Below are 18,016 nucleotides of genomic sequence, written 5' to 3'. Positions count from 1 at the left end.
AAAAAAAGGCGGTTATTCGCTCCACACCTCTCGTCGTATTACGCAGACCCAACGTTGCTTCACCATGAACGCAGCGATCACGGGCGCGTGGTCTAAGCAACGTACACGTATATCGCTTAACACGGCCGTTCCTCCTGCCGGCTCAGCTGCAGCGGCTGCGCAAGCGCGTGCTGAGTCGAAAAAAGATGATGATACAGATACGGTTGTCGACAAACAAGAACGAGTTGGGAAACGTAAAGTTCGTGCATCCCGTACACCAGATCAGGTATCCAAACGTGGGAAGACCAAGAGTGTATCGAAAGAGGACAAATATGCAGCACCTATGACGCGTCTCCGGGATATCGGTGGTGCCTCAGCAGCGATTGAAAAGGCATTGGAACTGATTGCTATGCCACTATGCCATCCCGAAATCTATTTGCATACCGGTGTGACGCCGCCTCGTGGTGTATTATTTCACGGCCCACCTGGGTGTGGTAAAACAATGATGGCTGGTGCCTTGGCTGGTGAGCTAGGCGTGCCGTTCTTGTCGATTAGTGCCCCGTCGATTGTTTCAGGCACGTCGGGCGAGTCGGAAAAGGCACTGCGTGATACGTTTGAGGAGGCCCAAAAAATTGCACCGTGCATCTTGTTTGTGGATGAAATCGATGCAATTACACCGAAGCGTGAGACGGCCCAGCGTGAAATGGAACGTCGCATTGTCGCTCAACTTCTTACGTGTATGGACGAGTTGGCCTGGGAAAAAGGCGATGGACGGCCTGTGATGATTCTCGGCGCGACCAACCGACCTGACTCAATTGATCCCGCTTTGCGTCGTGCCGGCCGCTTTGATCACGAGATCGCGATGGGCGTGCCAGATGAGGAAGGTCGGGAGCACATTCTGCAAGTGCTCTGCAGCAAGCTTCGGCTTGCTGGCGACTTTGATTTCAAGTACCTAGCCAAGCGCACACCTGGTTTTGTCGGTGCGGATTTGACGTCGCTTACCGCTGCCGCTGGTATTATTGCTGTGAAGCGTATTTTCCAGCATCTGCAGGATATCCCTGCTCTGAACGAGGACATGCAGTGCGACGATACCCAAGAGGCAGCCGACATGGAGGCAGCCATGTCTGTGCCAGAAGTGACGGACGATGCAGAGGCGCCTGAGACTATTGGCGAGGTCGTCAAGACCCCCGTAGCCGAAGAGGAGATGCATGTGATTACGGGCCCCCAGTTTTTGGACACATTGCCAGACTCGGTGCGATCCACGTCGATTGCCACGTTTTTGCAGCGCTTCCCTCATCCGCTACCTGATGCTCAGTTGGAAAAGCTAGCCATTACGAACCAGGACTTTTTGGATGCACTCAAAGTTGTACAGCCCTCGTCGAAGCGTGAAGGCTTTGCCACGGTACCTGATGTCACCTGGGACGATATTGGCGCTTTGCATCAGATTCGCGAGGAGCTAAGTATGGCTGTTGTCCAGCCGATTCGTCGACCTGAGCTCTTCCGCGCATTGGGCGTGAGTGCTAGCTCGGGTGTGTTGCTATGGGGTCCACCTGGTTGTGGTAAGACACTGCTTGCCAAAGCAGTTGCGAACGAAAGTCGTGCGAACTTTATCAGTGTCAAAGGTCCAGAGTTGTTGAACAAGTATGTCGGTGAGAGTGAGAAGGCGGTGCGTCAGGTGTTTGCACGAGCGCGTGCCTCGTCGCCCTGTGTCATTTTCTTTGACGAGTTGGATGCGTTGGTCCCTCGTCGTGACGACACTCTATCGGAGTCGTCAGCGCGTGTTGTCAACACGCTACTCACCGAGCTCGACGGACTGGAATCGCGTGTACAAACCTATGTAATTGCCGCGACGAACCGTCCTGATATGATCGATCCAGCGATGTGCCGTCCAGGCCGTCTGGATCGTTTGCTGTACGTCGATTTGCCGACGTCAGATGAGCGGCTGGATATCCTACGTACGCTGACCAAGGTGTCGCCCCTGGCTACGGAAGACGAGGCGGATGGTGAGCGGCATGCTGTGCAGCTTGATCAGATTGCGCATGACCACCGCGCTGATGGGTACAGTGGTGCCGACTTGGCTGCGCTGGTCCGCGAAGCCGCTGTTACGGCGTTGCGGGAGAAGATTGCGTCGCCGCTGCAATACAATGACGATACAACTGCTGTCACGGAGCGTGTATGTATCTATCACCACCACTTTGTCCACGCCTTTGATCGGGTTCAGCCCAGTGTCTCTACAGAGCAGCGCCTCAAGTACGAGGCGCTGCGTGGCCACATTGCTTCAGGCGCTGGCCGTGCACGGTAGTCGTAACCTATATAGGACCTAGTAGGTCTATTTATTTATCACGTGTGGGCATTGCGTCGCCCGTGTCCGACGGCGAATGGCCCTACCGCAACGAGTGACGACGATGCCGGCGTATCATTCCTCGTACAATGATGAGCCGAATGTGCGGCAGATTGCGGGCGTGTCCATCCTTCCACTGAATGCGCGGAGCCGTGGACCGGCCCCAATACCAGGTACGTTGCCGACTGGCTGACATGGAGTGGATCCTTCGCGTCCGGATATTGTTGATGAGGCCATTGATCTGTTTCGTGCGAACTCGCTCTTCCGCAACTTTGAGATCAAGGGCGGGGCAGATCGTACGCTGATCTACCTAATTCTGTTCATTTCTGACTGTCTTAGCCGCATTGCTGCGGCGCCCACCACATGGACCAAGCATGAGGCGACCAAGCAGCTATCGTCGCATGCTGTCGATGCGTTTGCGCTTCCAGGGGACGCCAACTTCCCCTTGAGCTCTTTATACTCGGCGCCAGAGACGCGCGCTGATGCTGATACATTGCGTCAGTACCTTATACAAGCACGGCAGGAGACAGTGACGCGCCTGCTGGATAAAATATACATCGACGACGTTCCTAGCCGTTGGTGGCTCGCGTTTACCAAGCGCAAGTTGTATGTATTTACAGCGCGTACTGACCATCAGCATGGGCAAGAGCTTGTAAAACGCCTAGTGTTCATACAGCGATAGATGTGCTACATGCAAGTCTTTTTTCTTTCGTAAATGTCGGGGCTATATGTGACAAGGAAGCTTAGGCAGTGGCCTGGGCTTCGTCGGCCAGCGCCGTCGGCACCTGCGTAGGCGCTTGTGACATGGTCGTAAGTAGCTTTTGGATGCTGCTCTGCCACTGCGTCAGGCGCTGCTCGAGCAATTCCCATTGCGCCTTCTCAAAGGCACGATAGGTCGAGCGGTAGACACGGAACGACTGCGTGACTTGCGAGAGCTTGCCAGAGACGAGACCAGCACGAATCACATCAATGACCCATGACTCAACGTCGTCCACAGGCACATCGAGCACCTTGGCCATGTCCTCGTACGACACTTCCGACGACACGCTGCGCGCACACAGCGACGCCAGATCCAGCAAACGCATCTTACGACGAAGCTCGTCGTCACTGAGAGAGAGCTTTTGCAACGTCTGGCCCCCCTCACTAGACTTGGCCCACGCCTCGTAGTCCGCACGTGTGCCGCCCACGACAATCTTGAGCAGCGTCAGGATAGGCGAAGCACCCAGCTCTGTCGTGACAGGCACATGTAACACCTCTTCCATCTCGAACAGCTTCGGGAGACGCAAAATGTTGGCCAACGCCGTCTCCGCTGCCATAACACGGCGATCCTTGCTCAGCGACGACTCACCCGAAAGGAAGCGCAGGTGCAGCAATTCGTACTCGTATGCCTTATCGACGTACTCCGGGCCACACTCTTCTGTCTGGAGCGCCTCAGCGACACGCGCGAGGCACGCTTCCTTCTCTTCCATCGACACATCCCACTCTGTGAGCCATGTTGGGAGCGTCTGCAAGGCCGCCTCCATAAAGTCCATATCGCCGTTCGTCGAAGCCAGCGCCAGCAGCGTTTCAAACATCTCAAGACGCAGTGGGGAGTTGGTGGACAACGTATTGAACAGGTTGGCGAGAATACGGTACTTGACCACGCTGCGTTCGGACGCTGTAGGCGACGAAGCATCGCCAACCACGCGCGCCAAGTGGCGGAAGCACTTCGCATACGTTTCGTCGTCTTCCTGGATATACTTAGCCACGAGCGACATCAAAAGATTGAATAGGCCCTCCATTTCGCGGTCGGTGCCTTCCACGAGACCCGGCGTTGCTTGGACCAGTTTTACGACAATATCCCGAGCCTTGGCAGGCGCCTCCGCCTCGGGCGCTTCGTCGGCCTGCAGGGCCTCCTTGCTGAATGTCTCTACCCATTCAGGACGCTGCTCATCAGGGAAAGAGCGAGAAAGCAGCAAAGTGCATTCTTCCGTGTGGTCACGAAGTGAGCTGTCGCTCAGAACAGCCACGAGATCCGGTCGCATCGTCGCCAGAATCGCGAGCGAGTACTGCGAGCGTCGCAGAGAAACGAGTACTTTTCCTCTCACGTGATATGTAAGCCACGTGAAGCGCTAGGGACCACGATGGCCTCTTCGTGCGCTACTGTCCCCCCACACGCGTACGATGTCGTCGTTGTGGATCATCAACAAGGCAGGGGGACTCATCTTCCAAGCGGAGCATTTCCCGTATCCACACAAGCAAAACAATGAGCCGGATTTGACGTCCAATGATTATTTAATTTTGGCAGGTACACTGCATGGCATTCATGCTATTACTTCCCGTATCAATCCAACAGAGAGCAAAGCGAATCACGGCTTGGAAGTGTTGGAGGCGGACAATCTACTTCTCCATGTCAAGATGACGCAGACCGGTACTAAGCTGGTCCTTCTGACCGATGCCACACACCCCGACCCAGCAGGCATACTACAGCGAGCGTACGAGTCGTATGTGGAACACGTCATGAAGAACCCTTTCTATATCGCTGAAATGCCCATCCGTGTAGAAGCGTTTGATCGGGATATGCATCGCCTATTAATGTCGTCATGACAAGGATACCCCCTTAGCTACGTAGCAATGTACATTTCTTTAGAATCTGCGTCAAGCACTGCGATGAGAATCCGTGGTACGTACCGCCGGTTTGCGATTGGGCGCGATAGCAAGACAAGTAGGAACGTTCTCAGGCTGCTCGGTCCACAAGTAGTGCGTTGGCATGTCTGGCTCGGTGACGCCTCGCAGCTGCTCCGACAATGCTGTAAGAGTCACACCTTTGGGCGTTTGCAAGACAATCTTGTGCATATGGGGCAAATTGTCCGTGCTCACGTAGGCGCGTGTATTTTCATGCATCCATGACTCAGCTAGGGCCTAGCTGGGTCAGTACCCTATCATACGTACCGCCGTAGCTGCATGCGCAGCTTGGGCCATCAGAGGGCCTGTCGTCCATTCCGGTTGCTGCACGTAAGGAAGGATGACGTATACCTACTTTGACTAGGTCACGGTCTACAATGATCTGCATTACAAGGGGCTGTACATGTGTACTCATCGTTCGTACGCGGCACGTCCAAGTTCGTAAAGGGAGCCCTCGAACGCAGATGGACATGTGGAGGCAACGCTCGTGAGGGCGCTCGTTACGAGGACGGAGCGCGTCGCCGTGCGCGTGGAGGACGAAGGCGTGGGGACGTAGTAGTCGTCCGTTGTGCCTTGGATTTCGTCGGTGCCTTGGGCGAGGGTGGGCGCTTGAGGCGAGGGAGCTGCGAGGTTGGGCGGGTAGAGCGTGTGGCTGCTACTGCCTTGGCTGTGGGTATACGAGTGCGCTTCGAGCGCTGTGTTGGCCCTTCAGAGAGCGCCGTAGGGGGTATCGAACGTTTCGGACGTGGCGACTCGTTTGTGGTGGAAGGCATGGATGGCGACCAAGGCGGCGATACAAGGCGGGGCGCTGCCACCTGTGGAGTCGAGTGCCAAGGGATGGCGTGCAGCGAGAGATCGCCAACCTCTTCGTCGGACTTGTCGTCGCTGCTGCTGCGCGTCGTCGGCGAGAGACGCAGGCTCAGATCGACCTCTTCTTCGTCGGAGCGATCATGGTGTACTAGAGCTGGCTGCTTTTTCGGCGTAAGAAGCGTCAGCCAGCCGGGCATGTGGTACTCTACGACGTGGCTGGGCGTGGGCCAGAGCCAGGGACGTAGACCGTGCCAGACTCGATGCACGCCGCCCGCGCTAAACAAGTACAGGCCATGCACCCAGAGCCATGCTTCGTCAATGTACGACTCTTGCTCGCGAAGCCAAGGCTGGATGCTCACGTAGAGGAGGTATGTTGCCATGGATGGATTGGCCAGCATCCATAGCAACCACAGTGTGTGGATTGTCGATCCAAATGGAAGGAGCCAAAGTGCCCACGCAATCCATGAACGTAGAGATAGGTAGGTTCCCTGGTGTGAGGACATTGAGCTACGTACCCATACACAGGCTGTGCGTAATGCATCATGAAGAACAGCACGTCGATGGAGCGAGCCTACGCGGCGTACTGATCCACCAGACGAGGTGGTGGCAGAGGCATGGCCCCACACGCGCGATGATGTGCCCCGTGGTGTAGGTAGTGTTAGGAGAGCATGATAAGCACGTAAAAGAATCGAGAAAGTGCTACGATTAGCTGGCTGTATATACGTACATGACCACCTCGAGCCCGACCTGCAGCATGACCGCGCCAGGCACGCGGTGTGTAGTGTTGAGGCAAGTGGAGGAGGGTGACGCGGCTCCGCCTCCCTCCGCTATTCTCCACGATAATGTTTCGTTGGTCGGCCGTGCGTGCGCCTAGGGTGCGCCTAGGTGCGTCGCTGCGTACGTATGCGACTCGTCCGCAGGTCCTGTTGATGGATGACATTGAGCTGGCGAAGACCGACTTGGAGCGACTGGGCTCGCATGCGGAGATCTTGCGCAACAAGACCACCTCACGTGCGGAGCTGATCTCGGCGTTTGCGCCGGGGGGTCCGTACGCCCAGGTCCGTGGTCTGTACCGCCATTTTGGTGGTGCTCGCTCTATCCGTGTGTCTGGCCGTTTTGATGAAGAGCTCGTCGCTGCGTTGCCGTCGACACTCAAGTTCATTGTGCACAATGGTGCTGGCTATGATCAGTGTATGTATACGTATGACTCATGTGACAGTGGACATCAACGCACTTACGCGCCGTGGCATTCAGGCGGCGAATGTGCCTACGGTCGTGAACGAGGCGACAGCGGATACCGCGTTGTTCCTGCTGATCGGCGCACTGCGTCAGTTCCCGAAAGCCATGGCCGATTTGCACGCTGGCACGTTCAACAAGGCATTCTCGTTCCGGGGTGCAAGCGATCCGGAAGGCCTGACGCTCGGTATCGTTGGTGCTGGTGGCATTGGCCGTACGTTTGCGCGTAAAGCTGCGCATGCGCTGGGCATGCATATTGTGTACCACAACCGTACGCGTCTAAGTGAAGAGCAAGAGACACAGGGAATGCCGGAGGGCAAGCGCATGGAATATGCGCTCTCGCTGGACTCGCTGCTGGGCCAGAGCGATGTCGTGAGCTTGCACTGCCCTCTCACGCCCCAGACCAAGCACTTGATTGGCGAGGCGCAGTTGGCGCGAATGCCGCCCCACTCGGTGCTGATCAACACAGCTCGCGGTCCTGTGGTGGACGAGGCGGCGCTGGTCAAGGCGCTGGACGACGGTGTGATTGCAGGAGCTGGTCTGGATGTGTACGAAAACGAGCCTGAGATCCACCCAGGCCTGGTGCGCCTGTCGAAAACCAAGGCCTTGCTTCTGCCGCATGTCGGCACACTGAGCCTGCAAACCCAGACAGATATGGAGGCCGTGTGTGTCCGCAACCTGGAGCACGGCCTGGAAACAGGCAAGCTCATGTATACAGTCCGGGAGCAGGAGGGCCTGAACCTCAGTGCCAACTAAATAGCTACCTATTATACACGAAGACCGAAAAAGTGGCGCAAGCGCTGTGTCCACGACGGCGCGACCGATTGCCCACGTGCTATGCGGCTCATGGCTTCGACAAGTTGTGTATAGTGCGTAGGTGCGGATGCCGGCTGAAGAATTGTGCGTGGAGTGGGGTACTCACGGAGGCTCTCGCTACTGCGAATGCGTTCCAAGGCGGCGAGCGACTTGCGTGCTTCCGCCACGTGTTTCTTGGCCTGCGGCCCCGACAATTCCGACTCGGTAGCGCGACGGATCGCTTCACCAAAGTCCATGGTAGGACGCAAGGGGTCCTTGGGCCATGTCTGCGCGAGTTTCAATAGACTCTTGCGCACTTCCTGCACAGCACTGGACATGAGTCGCTGAAAGGAAAAAGAGAGCGAGTGAGCGTCCTTGCTCGAGCGATCTGCGCGGACGCTCAAGGGCGTGCGTGAATTAGTCAGCATTCGTGGCGGTCTATGAACAACGCCTAAGACTCTATCGTGAAGAGGGGAGCGCCTATGCCGAGGCTGGCGTAGCAGGCGCAGCGCCTTGCGGCGGTTCATGCGAGGGCGGGGGAGGTGGTGCACCTGTGAAAATGCGTGTGACGCCTTCCCATGCATTCAGCTTCATTTCTTGCAGCTGGCGTTCCTGCTCTTCTTGCATTTGCTTGCGCAGCGCTTCGCCATTCTCGCGCCAGAATTTTTGATCTTCCAAGTAGCCTTGCTGGAAACGCACACGCTCCTGCTCCAGGAATGTCTTGGGCGGCTCTTTGTTCGATGCCTGGCCCGACATGATACCGCCAAACAGGCCGGAAAGACCACCCAGGCGCTCCTTCTTGGCAAGCCATTCTTCCTCGTGGCGCTTCTTCACTTGTGCCTCGTTGATGGCATACTCGGTAGGGATGTGCTTGCCTTCGTACGCCTTCAGAGTTGTACGTACATCGCTCACGCCGTAAATGCCAATGGCATCGAGGAACGGAATCAGGCCCAGTAAGTCGCGATCGTTCTTGTCGCCCTTCCACGGCTCGAGCACAATAGCATTCTCAGGCTGCATCGAGACGTGCTCAGGGTTGATATCGAGAACAATCACCTTGCGGAGGTCACGGTTCAGATGACTAATATCCTTCACCAACTTGCCATTATGCGTACGGCAGCTCTCGCGGAACAGTTGGTAGGCAATGTAGCGGCGATCCGGATCGAGCTTCTCAATAACTTTCTCCACAATGTAGAACGGCTGCGTGGTGAACAGCACAATCTCGTACCACTGCGAGAGATAGCCCAGGAAGTAGTCCAGACCAGGACGCTTCGCCGTTCGCCAGCCATGCGACGTACTCCACGACGAGGCGACCAACAGTTGATCCAGGTCGACAACAAGCGTGTAAGGTCGCGAATACGGATACGGCAGTGGGTCTGGGAGCAGAACATCCCATACGGGCTTGTTCACACCCTCCCGCAGCGCCTGAATACGCAGCCACAAACGGCCAAAGAACGAGTTTACGCCCTCCTTGTCATGGAACACTTCATGCTCACGCTCGTCCAAGTCACGGCCGAGCATCCACACAGCGTAGCCACCCATAAGCGTCGCACCAATCAGCGTGCCACGCATAAGGATGTTGCGTGTACGATCTGACGGGCCACCATTGCGGTCGGAGCGTGCTTTGGCATTGGTGCGCTTGCCCGTCTCGCCTTCTTCACCTTCCGGCGCTTCCAGGGCCTGTGCATCGACCAGCGACGAAGCGTCAATGTCCAGCTGGATACCCTTGCGCGGCAAGGGAGTAGCAGTGTTTCCTGCTTCCGTCTCGTGAGCTTGTGAGGCAGCCGTATTGGCCTCCTGTGAAGCAGCAGCTTGGGTGGCTTTCTGTGCCTCGTCCTCCGAGGCAGGGGGCTTGGGGGCCGACGACGATGCCCAACGCGGCTGCACACGCATGCGAGTCGTCCGCATAGAAGCGTGCGGCATTGTACGCAGCATAGCTCGAGCGTTCATGGCGCTTCGCGCCGTCCAGGTAAGTGGGCCCAGGACCATGGAAAACAAGAGACCCTGGCGGAATGGGAGAGTGCAGGATCGATCGCAGGGTGGCGCCGCTGTCGCATTGCGAAGACGATTATGTCAGCGCGTAAGGAACGACCTCGTCCTCGAGCGACGCTCACACGTCTAGGACGGCTATGCAGGCAGCCGACGGCGATGTGCCGTTCCGTCCCTCGTTTGGGCGGCCTGGCAAGGTGTTCCAGTACCGTCCCAAATGCCTTGGTGAAACGATGCCAAGTCCTTCGTCGCCTGTGTTGCCGATCATGGTACCTGACACATCCATCTACATGCTTTTTGCGCACCGTCAATGGCGTGCAGGCATGCTCCTAGCAGATGCGCTGTACTCCGACGCGTTCGATATCCAGGATAAATTTGTCCTGGAGCTTGGGGCAGGGACAGGGCTGCCAGCCTTAACGGCGGCCTTGTGTGGTACACCTGCACGTGTGGTCGTGACAGACTACGATGACGAGGCGATCGTCGCTGCGTTGCAGGCTAACAAGCGCCGCACGCAAGAAGCCAACCCAGAGAGGAGTATGGCGCCTCTTTCTGTGATGGGGCACACATGGGGTCAGGCGATGGAGGACGTGTTGGATGTCCTGCCTGTGTCGCGTACGCAGCCAACGCCCAAGTACGACGTAATTCTGCTGGCAGATTGCATTTGGGAACGGTTCTCTCACCAGGTCCTTCTTCGCTCAATTGTGTACCTCCTAGGGCGAACGCCTACGGCACGGGTGCACATGGTGGCCGGCTTGCATACAGGACGGCCTACCCTGATCCAGTTTCTTCGCCGTGCGCTAGATGCCGGTCTCATGCTCGTCCCAGTACCACGGCGAGAACAATGGCCGTCCGCCAAGGAAGTGGGCAGCCCCATTGAGACTTTGCCTGGCGCCGAGCACATTCTTGAGCTGGAAGTAGGGGGCACATTGCCGGAAGAAGACACACTAAGTACCGAGTCGCTCATCGTGCCCACATTGACAGGCCAACAACGCACCTTTGTTTTATCGCGTGGCTCAGATGGAAACGACGATGAGTCAATTCAAGTACGCAATCACTGGCTCACGGTATCAAGCTTTGCATGGGCCTCGCTCTAAAGCTATGGACAATCGCGTGCACAGTCACAGCCCTCTTAGAGCCATTCCGCTGGAAAGTCGGCCTTGGTCGGGCGGGGTGTGCGGCCACCACGCGACGTGCGTTTCACGTATGGACGCACATCCAGCGGCACGTCCGCAAACGACGGCTCTGCCTGTATAGTTAGTCGGATCATACCCCCCACAGTACGTACGTTGGCCTCCGACACCATTTTGTCCAGCACATCACTGCACCACTTCATGTTTTGCGACTCGTTGGGGTACGTCTTCGACGCAATCTTCACCGTGCCGAGGTCCGACTCGGAAGCTAGAGCTTCCCAGGTCTTGTCACCCGACTGCTTTGCCGCATTCCAGCGCTCGACCAGCGACGCGGTAGGCGGCTGCCACCGTGGGCCGGCAAGCAGCAGGAACTTGTGCTTGGCAGCCATGGATGTCAGTGCCTTGGACTGGAACAGATCACGAACAGGCAACGTCAGCACGACTTTGCTAGCATCTGGGTGTTCTTCGCCTTGGTAGTGTGTAAACTTGAACGTAAGGAACGACGATGCAGCGGGCGGTTGAAACGGTTCATGCAAGTCTGCGTAAGTAGAGACGTACGTACCCTTCAACTTAGGGAACTCGTTAGCCATGAGTCGGTAGTATGCGAGCATTTCACGCTGCTTTTGCAGGCGCATATGACCGAACGTGGGGACATCGTCAAACTGGAACTGTCCCATCATGTTCAAGTCCAACGAGCGTTCCGGCGTGAGCTCACGCTCACGTCGATCACGTTGCAGGAGTCTGGAAGTAGTGTGCACACTGCGCGCACGCATAGAGCGTGGCGCTTGCGCTATAGCGGTACGTGCCCACATGAGAGAGATCGTACGAAGAATCGCCGAGACGAAACGAACGGTGAGCGACTGGCTGATTATGGAGGCGTGTATTTTGTAGGCGCCTACGTAATCCAAAAAAAAGTAGCAGGCTCGCCGCTACGTCCGCTTCACGACGACGACGAGCATGAGCCATCGTGACGTGCTACATGGGTTTGTAGCACTCCCGATTGCCTACGGCGGCAAGAAAGAGGGATACAAACCCGTTCATTACATGTATATACGTCGCCATACGGGGGCCGGAGACGATCCTGCACGCCCTGCTGGACGTACTATGTTTGTCGTGAATCTGCCTGTAGATGCGACACGAGGCACGCTGCGAGAGATGTTCCGCAAGGCTGGTGCTGTCGAGTCGGTGTCTATTCACAATGTGCACAGTGCGCATCGCGCGGAAGAAGATGAAAGTGAGGACGAGGAGGACGAGGGCCCAACGCCCTTGCCTACGACATCGAACGACAAGCGTGGGTCAAAGGCGCCGCCACCTGTTCAGCCTCTCCCATCGCTGGATCCCAATACCTTGCTAGGGTCATGCTCTAATGCCCATATTGTGTTCCTCGATGCCAGCTCGCTGGATCGTGCGATGCAATGGCCCGAAAAATGGGCCGCGAAGCCCTATGTGTGGCCGCATGCAGGCGCGCCGACCATGGACGAGGATGAGGATGACATGCCTGGATCCAAGCCACAACGACGTCGTGCTCCACGTGAAACTCGCTATACCGGATTAGCATACCTGCTTGATCGGTACCGCCGGCATCGCCCAGCGCATGAGAAAATCAAGCAGCATGTGGACTCGGCCATTGCGCGGTATACGTGGATCCGTGAGCACCCACAATGGCTCTTGGAGCAGCGGCAACAAGGTGATACAACGTCGAGTTTGGGTGTTGGAATCCAAGCTGCGAGTGTCGGTCCAAATGGCGAGTTGCTGGACGAGGACGGCTTTGTGATTGTGCAGAAAGGCAACAAATATGGCCGATCAGGTGGTGATGACAATACCTTTGCAGCGATTACGCCCGAGTTTGAAGAGATGCTGCGACAGAACCCGGATAAGAAGAAATCGAAGGAACTTTCCGACTTTTACCGCTTCCAGTTCCGTGAGAAGAAGCGGCAACGTACGTGTTTGCATGACTTACCCTGGCAGAATTTGCTACGCTGCGTGCGCAATTCGAGGCGGACAAACAAAAAGTGGCACAGCGCAAGGCGTCGTTCCGCTTTAAGCCGTATGTATACAGACGACTTACATGGCAGCTATTGATTTATGTACATTAGGTATGTGTCTCGTCATAGGTGGGTGGCGGCGGGACTAGTGCATCGATACCTGGCGGCGCATAGGGGGCTGTTGTGAGTCTCTTTCGTACATACGTAGACACTCGTCGTACCGTCGATCGATATCCCATTGTTGCTGTGCTTTGGTGAGCATACTATGAAACTGTGCGCCTCCCCCCTCGTGGAATTGTAGTTGGAGGTGTGTGAAGCGACGGTGGCCAACATGCTCAAGGAGCATCGTCGCTTGCCAGTAAGGCGCCCATAAGATCGGCATAGTGTACCGTCCATTGCTGAGGGAATGAAGCGGTACACTGAGGGATTTCATTTCACTTGTGGTGGGCACACGTGCGACAAAAAGGAGCTGCATGTAAGGAAGAAACACGACGTACACGCTGTGATGTGACCATGCATGTCCCCCGTGCGGTCCATGTGAGGGCCGAAGGCTGCGACGTGATAGATACGTTGCATCCGCTGCAGGAGAATAGCATACGCTCGGACTCCGGCAGAACGACAGACCCTGGGCGCTGCCCATAGGCCACCGTATTGATGGTCGCCATGACGTCCAATGGCCAGGCACCGCGTCAGGCCGACGTGACACCCAACGCCTGGGCCATCCAAGCTGGCTGACTAAGCTCTACGCTGCAAGAGCGTCATTCCCTCTATGGTCTATAGTACAAATGCGAGGCAGCAGCATGGCAAGTGATCCTTGCATCACTGCAAGCTGTCCACATCGACTTGGGGGTGCACCACCAAAAGTCGTGCAGGCCCATCCTCGTCACGCTCATTGTCGTCGACCGGCAAATCCACAAGGTACCCATCGCGAATCAGCCGCGAAATCACGCGGCCCACCAAGTCGCGCTCTTCCGCGAGTTGCTGCATGGACTCGATTTCCTCTTCATGCATTTCCAAGTACCATTGTGTCAAAGCATCACGAGACATGCCACGTGAGGTGTCTCGCTCCGAGGTGTGCACCCGTAAGACAAGCTGATTGACGAGCTCCATGTAGCGATCGTACGTGATGCTCTTGCGTGCTGCTCTGGAGGCGGCGCGCGAGGTCGATGGCGTCGGCTGGAGCGGCGTAGGTGCCTCTTCGTTGTCCACATCTTCGTCTTCCATGGCAATGTCATCCTTTTCCACATGGATAATCGATTGCCGAAGCAGGGCATACGCTTCGCGCACAAAGGCGGGCGTGATATCCGAGCGGCAATTGGCTCGGGCAATGGCTTCCGACAAGCGAATGATACTTTCCAGCTGACGCACCGTGATTCGGTACGAATTGCGGCCCACTGAGCCGCCCGCATCGTCCTGACGTAGCTGAAGGTACTTTTCGACCAACACATCGCTCGCTTCAGGCGTGAGTTTGGGTTGGTACGTCCGTGCATAGCGAATGTAGCGTTGCAATGCCTCCGTAGAAAATTCCGGGGCAATCGCTGCATCACGGAAACGATGGATATTGACAATGTGCTGGGCAATATTCCAATCCACCGTCTCGTTACACTCGTCCACAATGACAAAGAACATATCGAAACGCGACATGATGGGGGCACTCATAGCAACATTGGCGCGCAACGTCTGCTTACGGTTGTATCGACCGCCAATGGGGTTGGCCGCGGCCAGAATGGAGGTGCGTGCATTGAGCGTGGCCTGAATACCGGCCTTTGCGATGGAAATGGTCTGCTGCTCCATTGCTTCGTGAATCGCGACCTGGTCGGAGAGGTCCATCTTGTCAAACTCATCAATGGCACAAATGCCATTGTCCGCTAGCATGAGTGCGCCGGCTTCGATGGTGAATTCGCCTGTCTCCTCATCACGCACCACCGCCGCGGTAAGACCGGCTGCCGAGGAGGCCTTGCCAGACGTGTATACAGCTCGTGGCATGAAGCCACACACATACTTGAGGAACTGCGACTTGCTGGTACTGGGGTCGCCCACAATGCAAATGTTGATATCACCACGCAAATTGATGCCATCGTTCGTCTGCTTATGCACACCGCCCATCAGCTGCAAAAGAATGCCTTTCTTCACGATCTCATGGGCGTACATGGTAGGCGCCATGCTTTGCACAAGGCGTGAGTAAATGTCTGTGCTCATGACCATCGCTTCCAGTTCTTCACGCTCTTCTTCGGTGAAGCTGTCGAGGACAGTCTGTGCATCCTCTTCCAGGTCCGAAGCACCTGTCAACTTGTCCAGATGCGTCGTGCCACTTTGCACCATACATGCGAGGAACGCTGTACGATAGGTCAAGTCACGCACACCCAGTGTCTTGAGGCCACTTACGCCCTGGTTGGCCACCCCTTCCGTGGCCCGGCTCGTTTGGACTTGGCGCTGCATTTGTGCATTGACACCAGGCACACCCATCTGCGACACATCAGGCAAGACAATGAATGTACCCGTGAAGGTGCACTTGTCGCCTGCCTTGGCACGCTCCACAATATCCGAGCGCAAAATCACATCGAGACTGCGTGGCATGCTACCGGTAGGAATTTCATTCGCATTCTCTTGAATGCGCACTTTTTGCCAGTCGCAGAAACGGCTTTTTTCCACATCAAGTTCCCATTGCGTGCGGTTTTGGCACATGGGGTTACGGCACATGATCGGCTCCGTATAACGGAATTGCTGCTCGACATCACGCACGCTAGTTTTGCATTCCACACAAGTAAAAGTACCAAAGAGGAGTTCTGGACGAACTTCGGAGGTACGCGTCACAGTGCCACTGATTGAGACTAGCTTGCCGACCTTGTCTGTGTGCAAGGATCGGATGCCAGATATAATTGGTAGGTTGTAAAATGCCAAGGAGAAATCGCGCGTCATTAAACCGGACGAGGCTGTCGATGCCAAGTGCGCATTGGAATACAGATACCCAGGAATGTATGTATTCACGCAATTTACCACAGCACGATTGAGGTACGGCAGGAAACGATAATACTGTTCACTGATGGCGGTGGCTAGTGCTTCCTCGTATTCCAGCACATGGCGGTAGTCCACATATAGCGTCGTTGTATTGTATTCACGCATCGCATACAACTGCTCCACGTACGTACTATTCTGTGACACATCATCCCTGGCGCGGAAGTTTTCAATGAAGTCGGTAAATACGAAACACAAATTATCCGCTGTCTTGTCCACTACGATCGGGATCTCATCCATCTTGGGCGCCGCTGTAGGACGAGGGCGTCCGGAGGTTGTAGGTTCTGCCGTAGCGGCTTCCGCGGCAGCGGCCGTAGTGCTTGGAATATCTTGAGAGAAACTCCCTGATTCGGTATCCATATGAGGCGTACCTGCGTCAGAGGTAGCGCCGACACTCGACTGCGAATCCATGGCAAAAGCAGTCGAGGTTAGACGCTGTCGTCGTCGTCGAGACGGGCGCACCCCATGTCGCGCGCGCGTAAAATGTTCACGTGGCTCCACGTGGGGACATAAAAATGAACCAGCATTGTTTTGCATGCATATACATGCACCTACATGATGAACTCTCGCTTGAAAAATGACGCGGAACGTCATGATCGTATATACATGGATCTTAAGCGCCGTACGCCTCAGCATCCTCGAACCAGTCAATGTTAAGCCAGTCAGCGCCCTGCTGAAGAAGCATATTGAAGTCATCGTACTTGGCTGCGTTGGCAGGCAGAATACCGTAGAAGCGTGCTGTAGTCTGGTACTGGTGTGCCTGTGCAATCATATCGTGGTAGTGAATGACCGACTTGGGCGGCGGCGGCGTAAGACCCAGATTGGATTCCGGTACGTCAACGTAGCTGCGCGATGCAATCGGGCAAATTGTCGACGAGTACTGCGAGTTGCTGTCCAAACTGCCAAGAGGGCAGTCATAGAAGTAGTCACGCTTGGACTGCGAGATCATCTGGTTGAAGGGCGTACCGCCTGTACCGACCACAATCAACGGACCGTAATGAATCTTGCCGTTCTCAAACTTGGTCAGCCAGCCGCGCTGGCGGAATGGTTCGAGCGCCTCAACAATGTGCTTCCACGAGCTACCACCATCGCCCGACTTGATTTCAATCACGACCTGTAGGGGGCGCACACCACCAAAACCTTCAGAATAGTACTTGTACCAGTCTGGAGAGCTTGTAGGCTTGTTTGCAGGGTCCTTCAAAAACGTATCAGGGTCGGACGACTTGTACTTGTCCGAGTACTTGCCCTCCATAATCTTCAGCACACGATCCAAAGTCTGCGTCTGAAGAGTCTTGGATGGATCAATGGAAACGGCAGTGTGAGCCACATAGAACTTTTGTGCCTCTTCATTCCACCAGCAGTCAGCCTCGTAGCTGTACACGTCATGATCAAACGCGTCGTACACCGAGCGCTGATGCACGTAGTCGTTGTGCGAATGAAACAGGACGGTCCTGTTGGCCTTAATGGGGTCAGCTGCCATTGCCACAGCTGCCGCAAAGGCCGTACCAAGAACAGGAAGGAGTGCAAGCATGGTAGGAAGGAAAGCAGGGCCGGGCGTGCACCGATGATTCCACGTGCCTTTATATGGCTCAGTCCAAAATAGGATGAGCCCCACGTGCGCGTATAAGGAGAGGAAATCTCGCTTGTATTTGTAATTTACTTACAGGGTTCTCAGAGGATAAGGAGGGTGAGACCGAGTCACCTCCCATATAGCTAGAGCACTTGTATGTACATTTTTATGTTTACCAAGAGAAGTAGTCACCCCATATGAAAGTATAGCACTTCGGCCAAAAGCACGCCTAGTCCAGCCCCAATGGCTGGAACGATGGCCACAGCGCACCACAGGGCGAATTGAGTGCGTGTGATATGGATCGCATGATGCTTTAGCATCCCGAGCCAAAGCAGACCTGCTAGGCTCGCAGCAAATGTACCGCCCAGCGCCCCTAGATTGGAACCAAAGGCAACTGCATACATGCCCGCCTTTAGAATAAGGGATTTCTGCTCGCTCGGGATGAGGTGGAGAAACGCTGCGTTTTGCATGACTTTGGTCAACAAGATGGTTGAACCAATATTGG

General features: G+C 55.7%; 15 protein-coding genes across 15 annotated transcripts; 6 read left to right on the top strand and 9 right to left on the bottom strand.

Moving 5' to 3' along the window:
* Positions 1-64: 64 nt before the first annotated feature.
* Positions 65-2,281, top strand: Malapachy_3508 (ribosome biogenesis atpase rix7; the record flags this gene model as incomplete). The annotated part of the gene is made up of 1 exon (XM_018137976.1): positions 65-2,281. One exon carries the CDS (start codon positions 65-67, stop codon positions 2,279-2,281), a length of 2,217 nt encoding a protein of 738 aa, XP_017993744.1.
* Positions 2,282-2,384: 103 nt separating this feature from the next.
* Positions 2,385-2,976, top strand: Malapachy_3510 (arp2 3 complex 21 kda subunit; the record flags this gene model as incomplete). The annotated part of the gene is made up of 3 exons (XM_018137978.1): positions 2,385-2,493; positions 2,521-2,926; positions 2,958-2,976. The coding sequence occupies 3 exons, from the start codon at positions 2,385-2,387 to the stop codon at positions 2,974-2,976; spliced, it is 534 nt and encodes a 177-aa protein (XP_017993695.1).
* An 87-nt stretch (positions 2,977-3,063) lies between these two features.
* Positions 3,064-4,344, bottom strand: Malapachy_3513 (pci domain-containing protein; the record flags this gene model as incomplete). Its single annotated transcript, XM_018137981.1, has 1 exon — positions 3,064-4,344. One exon carries the CDS (start codon positions 4,342-4,344, stop codon positions 3,064-3,066), a length of 1,281 nt encoding a protein of 426 aa, XP_017993694.1.
* A 139-nt stretch (positions 4,345-4,483) lies between these two features.
* Malapachy_3506 (transport protein particle complex subunit) lies at positions 4,484-4,906 on the top strand (the record flags this gene model as incomplete). Its single annotated transcript, XM_018137974.1, has 1 exon — positions 4,484-4,906. One exon carries the CDS (start codon positions 4,484-4,486, stop codon positions 4,904-4,906), a length of 423 nt encoding a protein of 140 aa, XP_017993738.1.
* Positions 4,907-4,919: 13 nt separating this feature from the next.
* Positions 4,920-5,399, bottom strand: Malapachy_3520 (peptidyl-trna hydrolase ii; the record flags this gene model as incomplete). Its single annotated transcript, XM_018137988.1, has 4 exons — positions 4,920-4,964; positions 4,991-5,221; positions 5,252-5,308; positions 5,340-5,399. 4 exons carry the CDS (start codon positions 5,397-5,399, stop codon positions 4,920-4,922), a joined length of 393 nt encoding a protein of 130 aa, XP_017993855.1.
* Positions 5,400-5,484: 85 nt separating this feature from the next.
* Malapachy_3515 (hypothetical protein) lies at positions 5,485-6,550 on the bottom strand (the record flags this gene model as incomplete). The annotated part of the gene is made up of 3 exons (XM_018137983.1): positions 5,485-6,282; positions 6,310-6,493; positions 6,522-6,550. The coding sequence occupies 3 exons, from the start codon at positions 6,548-6,550 to the stop codon at positions 5,485-5,487; spliced, it is 1,011 nt and encodes a 336-aa protein (XP_017993692.1).
* An 86-nt stretch (positions 6,551-6,636) lies between these two features.
* On the top strand, positions 6,637-7,786 carry Malapachy_3507 (2-hydroxyacid dehydrogenase; the record flags this gene model as incomplete). Its single annotated transcript, XM_018137975.1, has 2 exons — positions 6,637-6,985; positions 7,014-7,786. The coding sequence occupies 2 exons, from the start codon at positions 6,637-6,639 to the stop codon at positions 7,784-7,786; spliced, it is 1,122 nt and encodes a 373-aa protein (XP_017993737.1).
* Positions 7,787-7,797: 11 nt separating this feature from the next.
* Malapachy_3519 (hypothetical protein) lies at positions 7,798-8,253 on the bottom strand (the record flags this gene model as incomplete). Its single annotated transcript, XM_018137987.1, has 1 exon — positions 7,798-8,253. The coding sequence occupies one exon, from the start codon at positions 8,251-8,253 to the stop codon at positions 7,798-7,800; it is 456 nt and encodes a 151-aa protein (XP_017993698.1).
* A 52-nt stretch (positions 8,254-8,305) lies between these two features.
* Positions 8,306-9,772, bottom strand: Malapachy_3512 (tim50-mitochondrial inner membrane import translocase subunit; the record flags this gene model as incomplete). The annotated part of the gene is made up of 1 exon (XM_018137980.1): positions 8,306-9,772. The coding sequence occupies one exon, from the start codon at positions 9,770-9,772 to the stop codon at positions 8,306-8,308; it is 1,467 nt and encodes a 488-aa protein (XP_017993693.1).
* Positions 9,773-9,951: 179 nt separating this feature from the next.
* On the top strand, positions 9,952-10,905 carry Malapachy_3533 (hypothetical protein; the record flags this gene model as incomplete). Its single annotated transcript, XM_018138001.1, has 1 exon — positions 9,952-10,905. The coding sequence occupies one exon, from the start codon at positions 9,952-9,954 to the stop codon at positions 10,903-10,905; it is 954 nt and encodes a 317-aa protein (XP_017993784.1).
* A 35-nt stretch (positions 10,906-10,940) lies between these two features.
* Malapachy_3517 (hypothetical protein) lies at positions 10,941-11,753 on the bottom strand (the record flags this gene model as incomplete). Its single annotated transcript, XM_018137985.1, has 3 exons — positions 10,941-11,057; positions 11,097-11,479; positions 11,504-11,753. The coding sequence occupies 3 exons, from the start codon at positions 11,751-11,753 to the stop codon at positions 10,941-10,943; spliced, it is 750 nt and encodes a 249-aa protein (XP_017993690.1).
* A 145-nt stretch (positions 11,754-11,898) lies between these two features.
* Positions 11,899-13,023, top strand: Malapachy_3531 (rrna processing protein rrp7; the record flags this gene model as incomplete). The annotated part of the gene is made up of 3 exons (XM_018137999.1): positions 11,899-12,880; positions 12,910-12,988; positions 13,017-13,023. The coding sequence occupies 3 exons, from the start codon at positions 11,899-11,901 to the stop codon at positions 13,021-13,023; spliced, it is 1,068 nt and encodes a 355-aa protein (XP_017993782.1).
* A 10-nt stretch (positions 13,024-13,033) lies between these two features.
* Positions 13,034-13,591, bottom strand: Malapachy_3518 (hypothetical protein; the record flags this gene model as incomplete). Its single annotated transcript, XM_018137986.1, has 3 exons — positions 13,034-13,104; positions 13,131-13,395; positions 13,424-13,591. The coding sequence occupies 3 exons, from the start codon at positions 13,589-13,591 to the stop codon at positions 13,034-13,036; spliced, it is 504 nt and encodes a 167-aa protein (XP_017993697.1).
* A 154-nt stretch (positions 13,592-13,745) lies between these two features.
* Positions 13,746-16,352, bottom strand: Malapachy_3489 (dna unwinding-related protein; the record flags this gene model as incomplete). Its single annotated transcript, XM_018137957.1, has 1 exon — positions 13,746-16,352. One exon carries the CDS (start codon positions 16,350-16,352, stop codon positions 13,746-13,748), a length of 2,607 nt encoding a protein of 868 aa, XP_017993474.1.
* Positions 16,353-16,554: 202 nt separating this feature from the next.
* Positions 16,555-17,472, bottom strand: Malapachy_3516 (hypothetical protein; the record flags this gene model as incomplete). Its single annotated transcript, XM_018137984.1, has 1 exon — positions 16,555-17,472. The coding sequence occupies one exon, from the start codon at positions 17,470-17,472 to the stop codon at positions 16,555-16,557; it is 918 nt and encodes a 305-aa protein (XP_017993689.1).
* Between the last annotated feature and the right edge of the window lie 544 nt (positions 17,473-18,016).

Source organism: Malassezia pachydermatis, assembly GCF_001278385.1.
Source record: "Malassezia pachydermatis strain CBS 1879 chromosome Unknown scaffold1, whole genome shotgun sequence".
NCBI classification, from domain to species: domain Eukaryota; kingdom Fungi; phylum Basidiomycota; class Malasseziomycetes; order Malasseziales; family Malasseziaceae; genus Malassezia; species Malassezia pachydermatis.
This window is presented reverse-complemented; position numbering and strand designations above follow the sequence as displayed.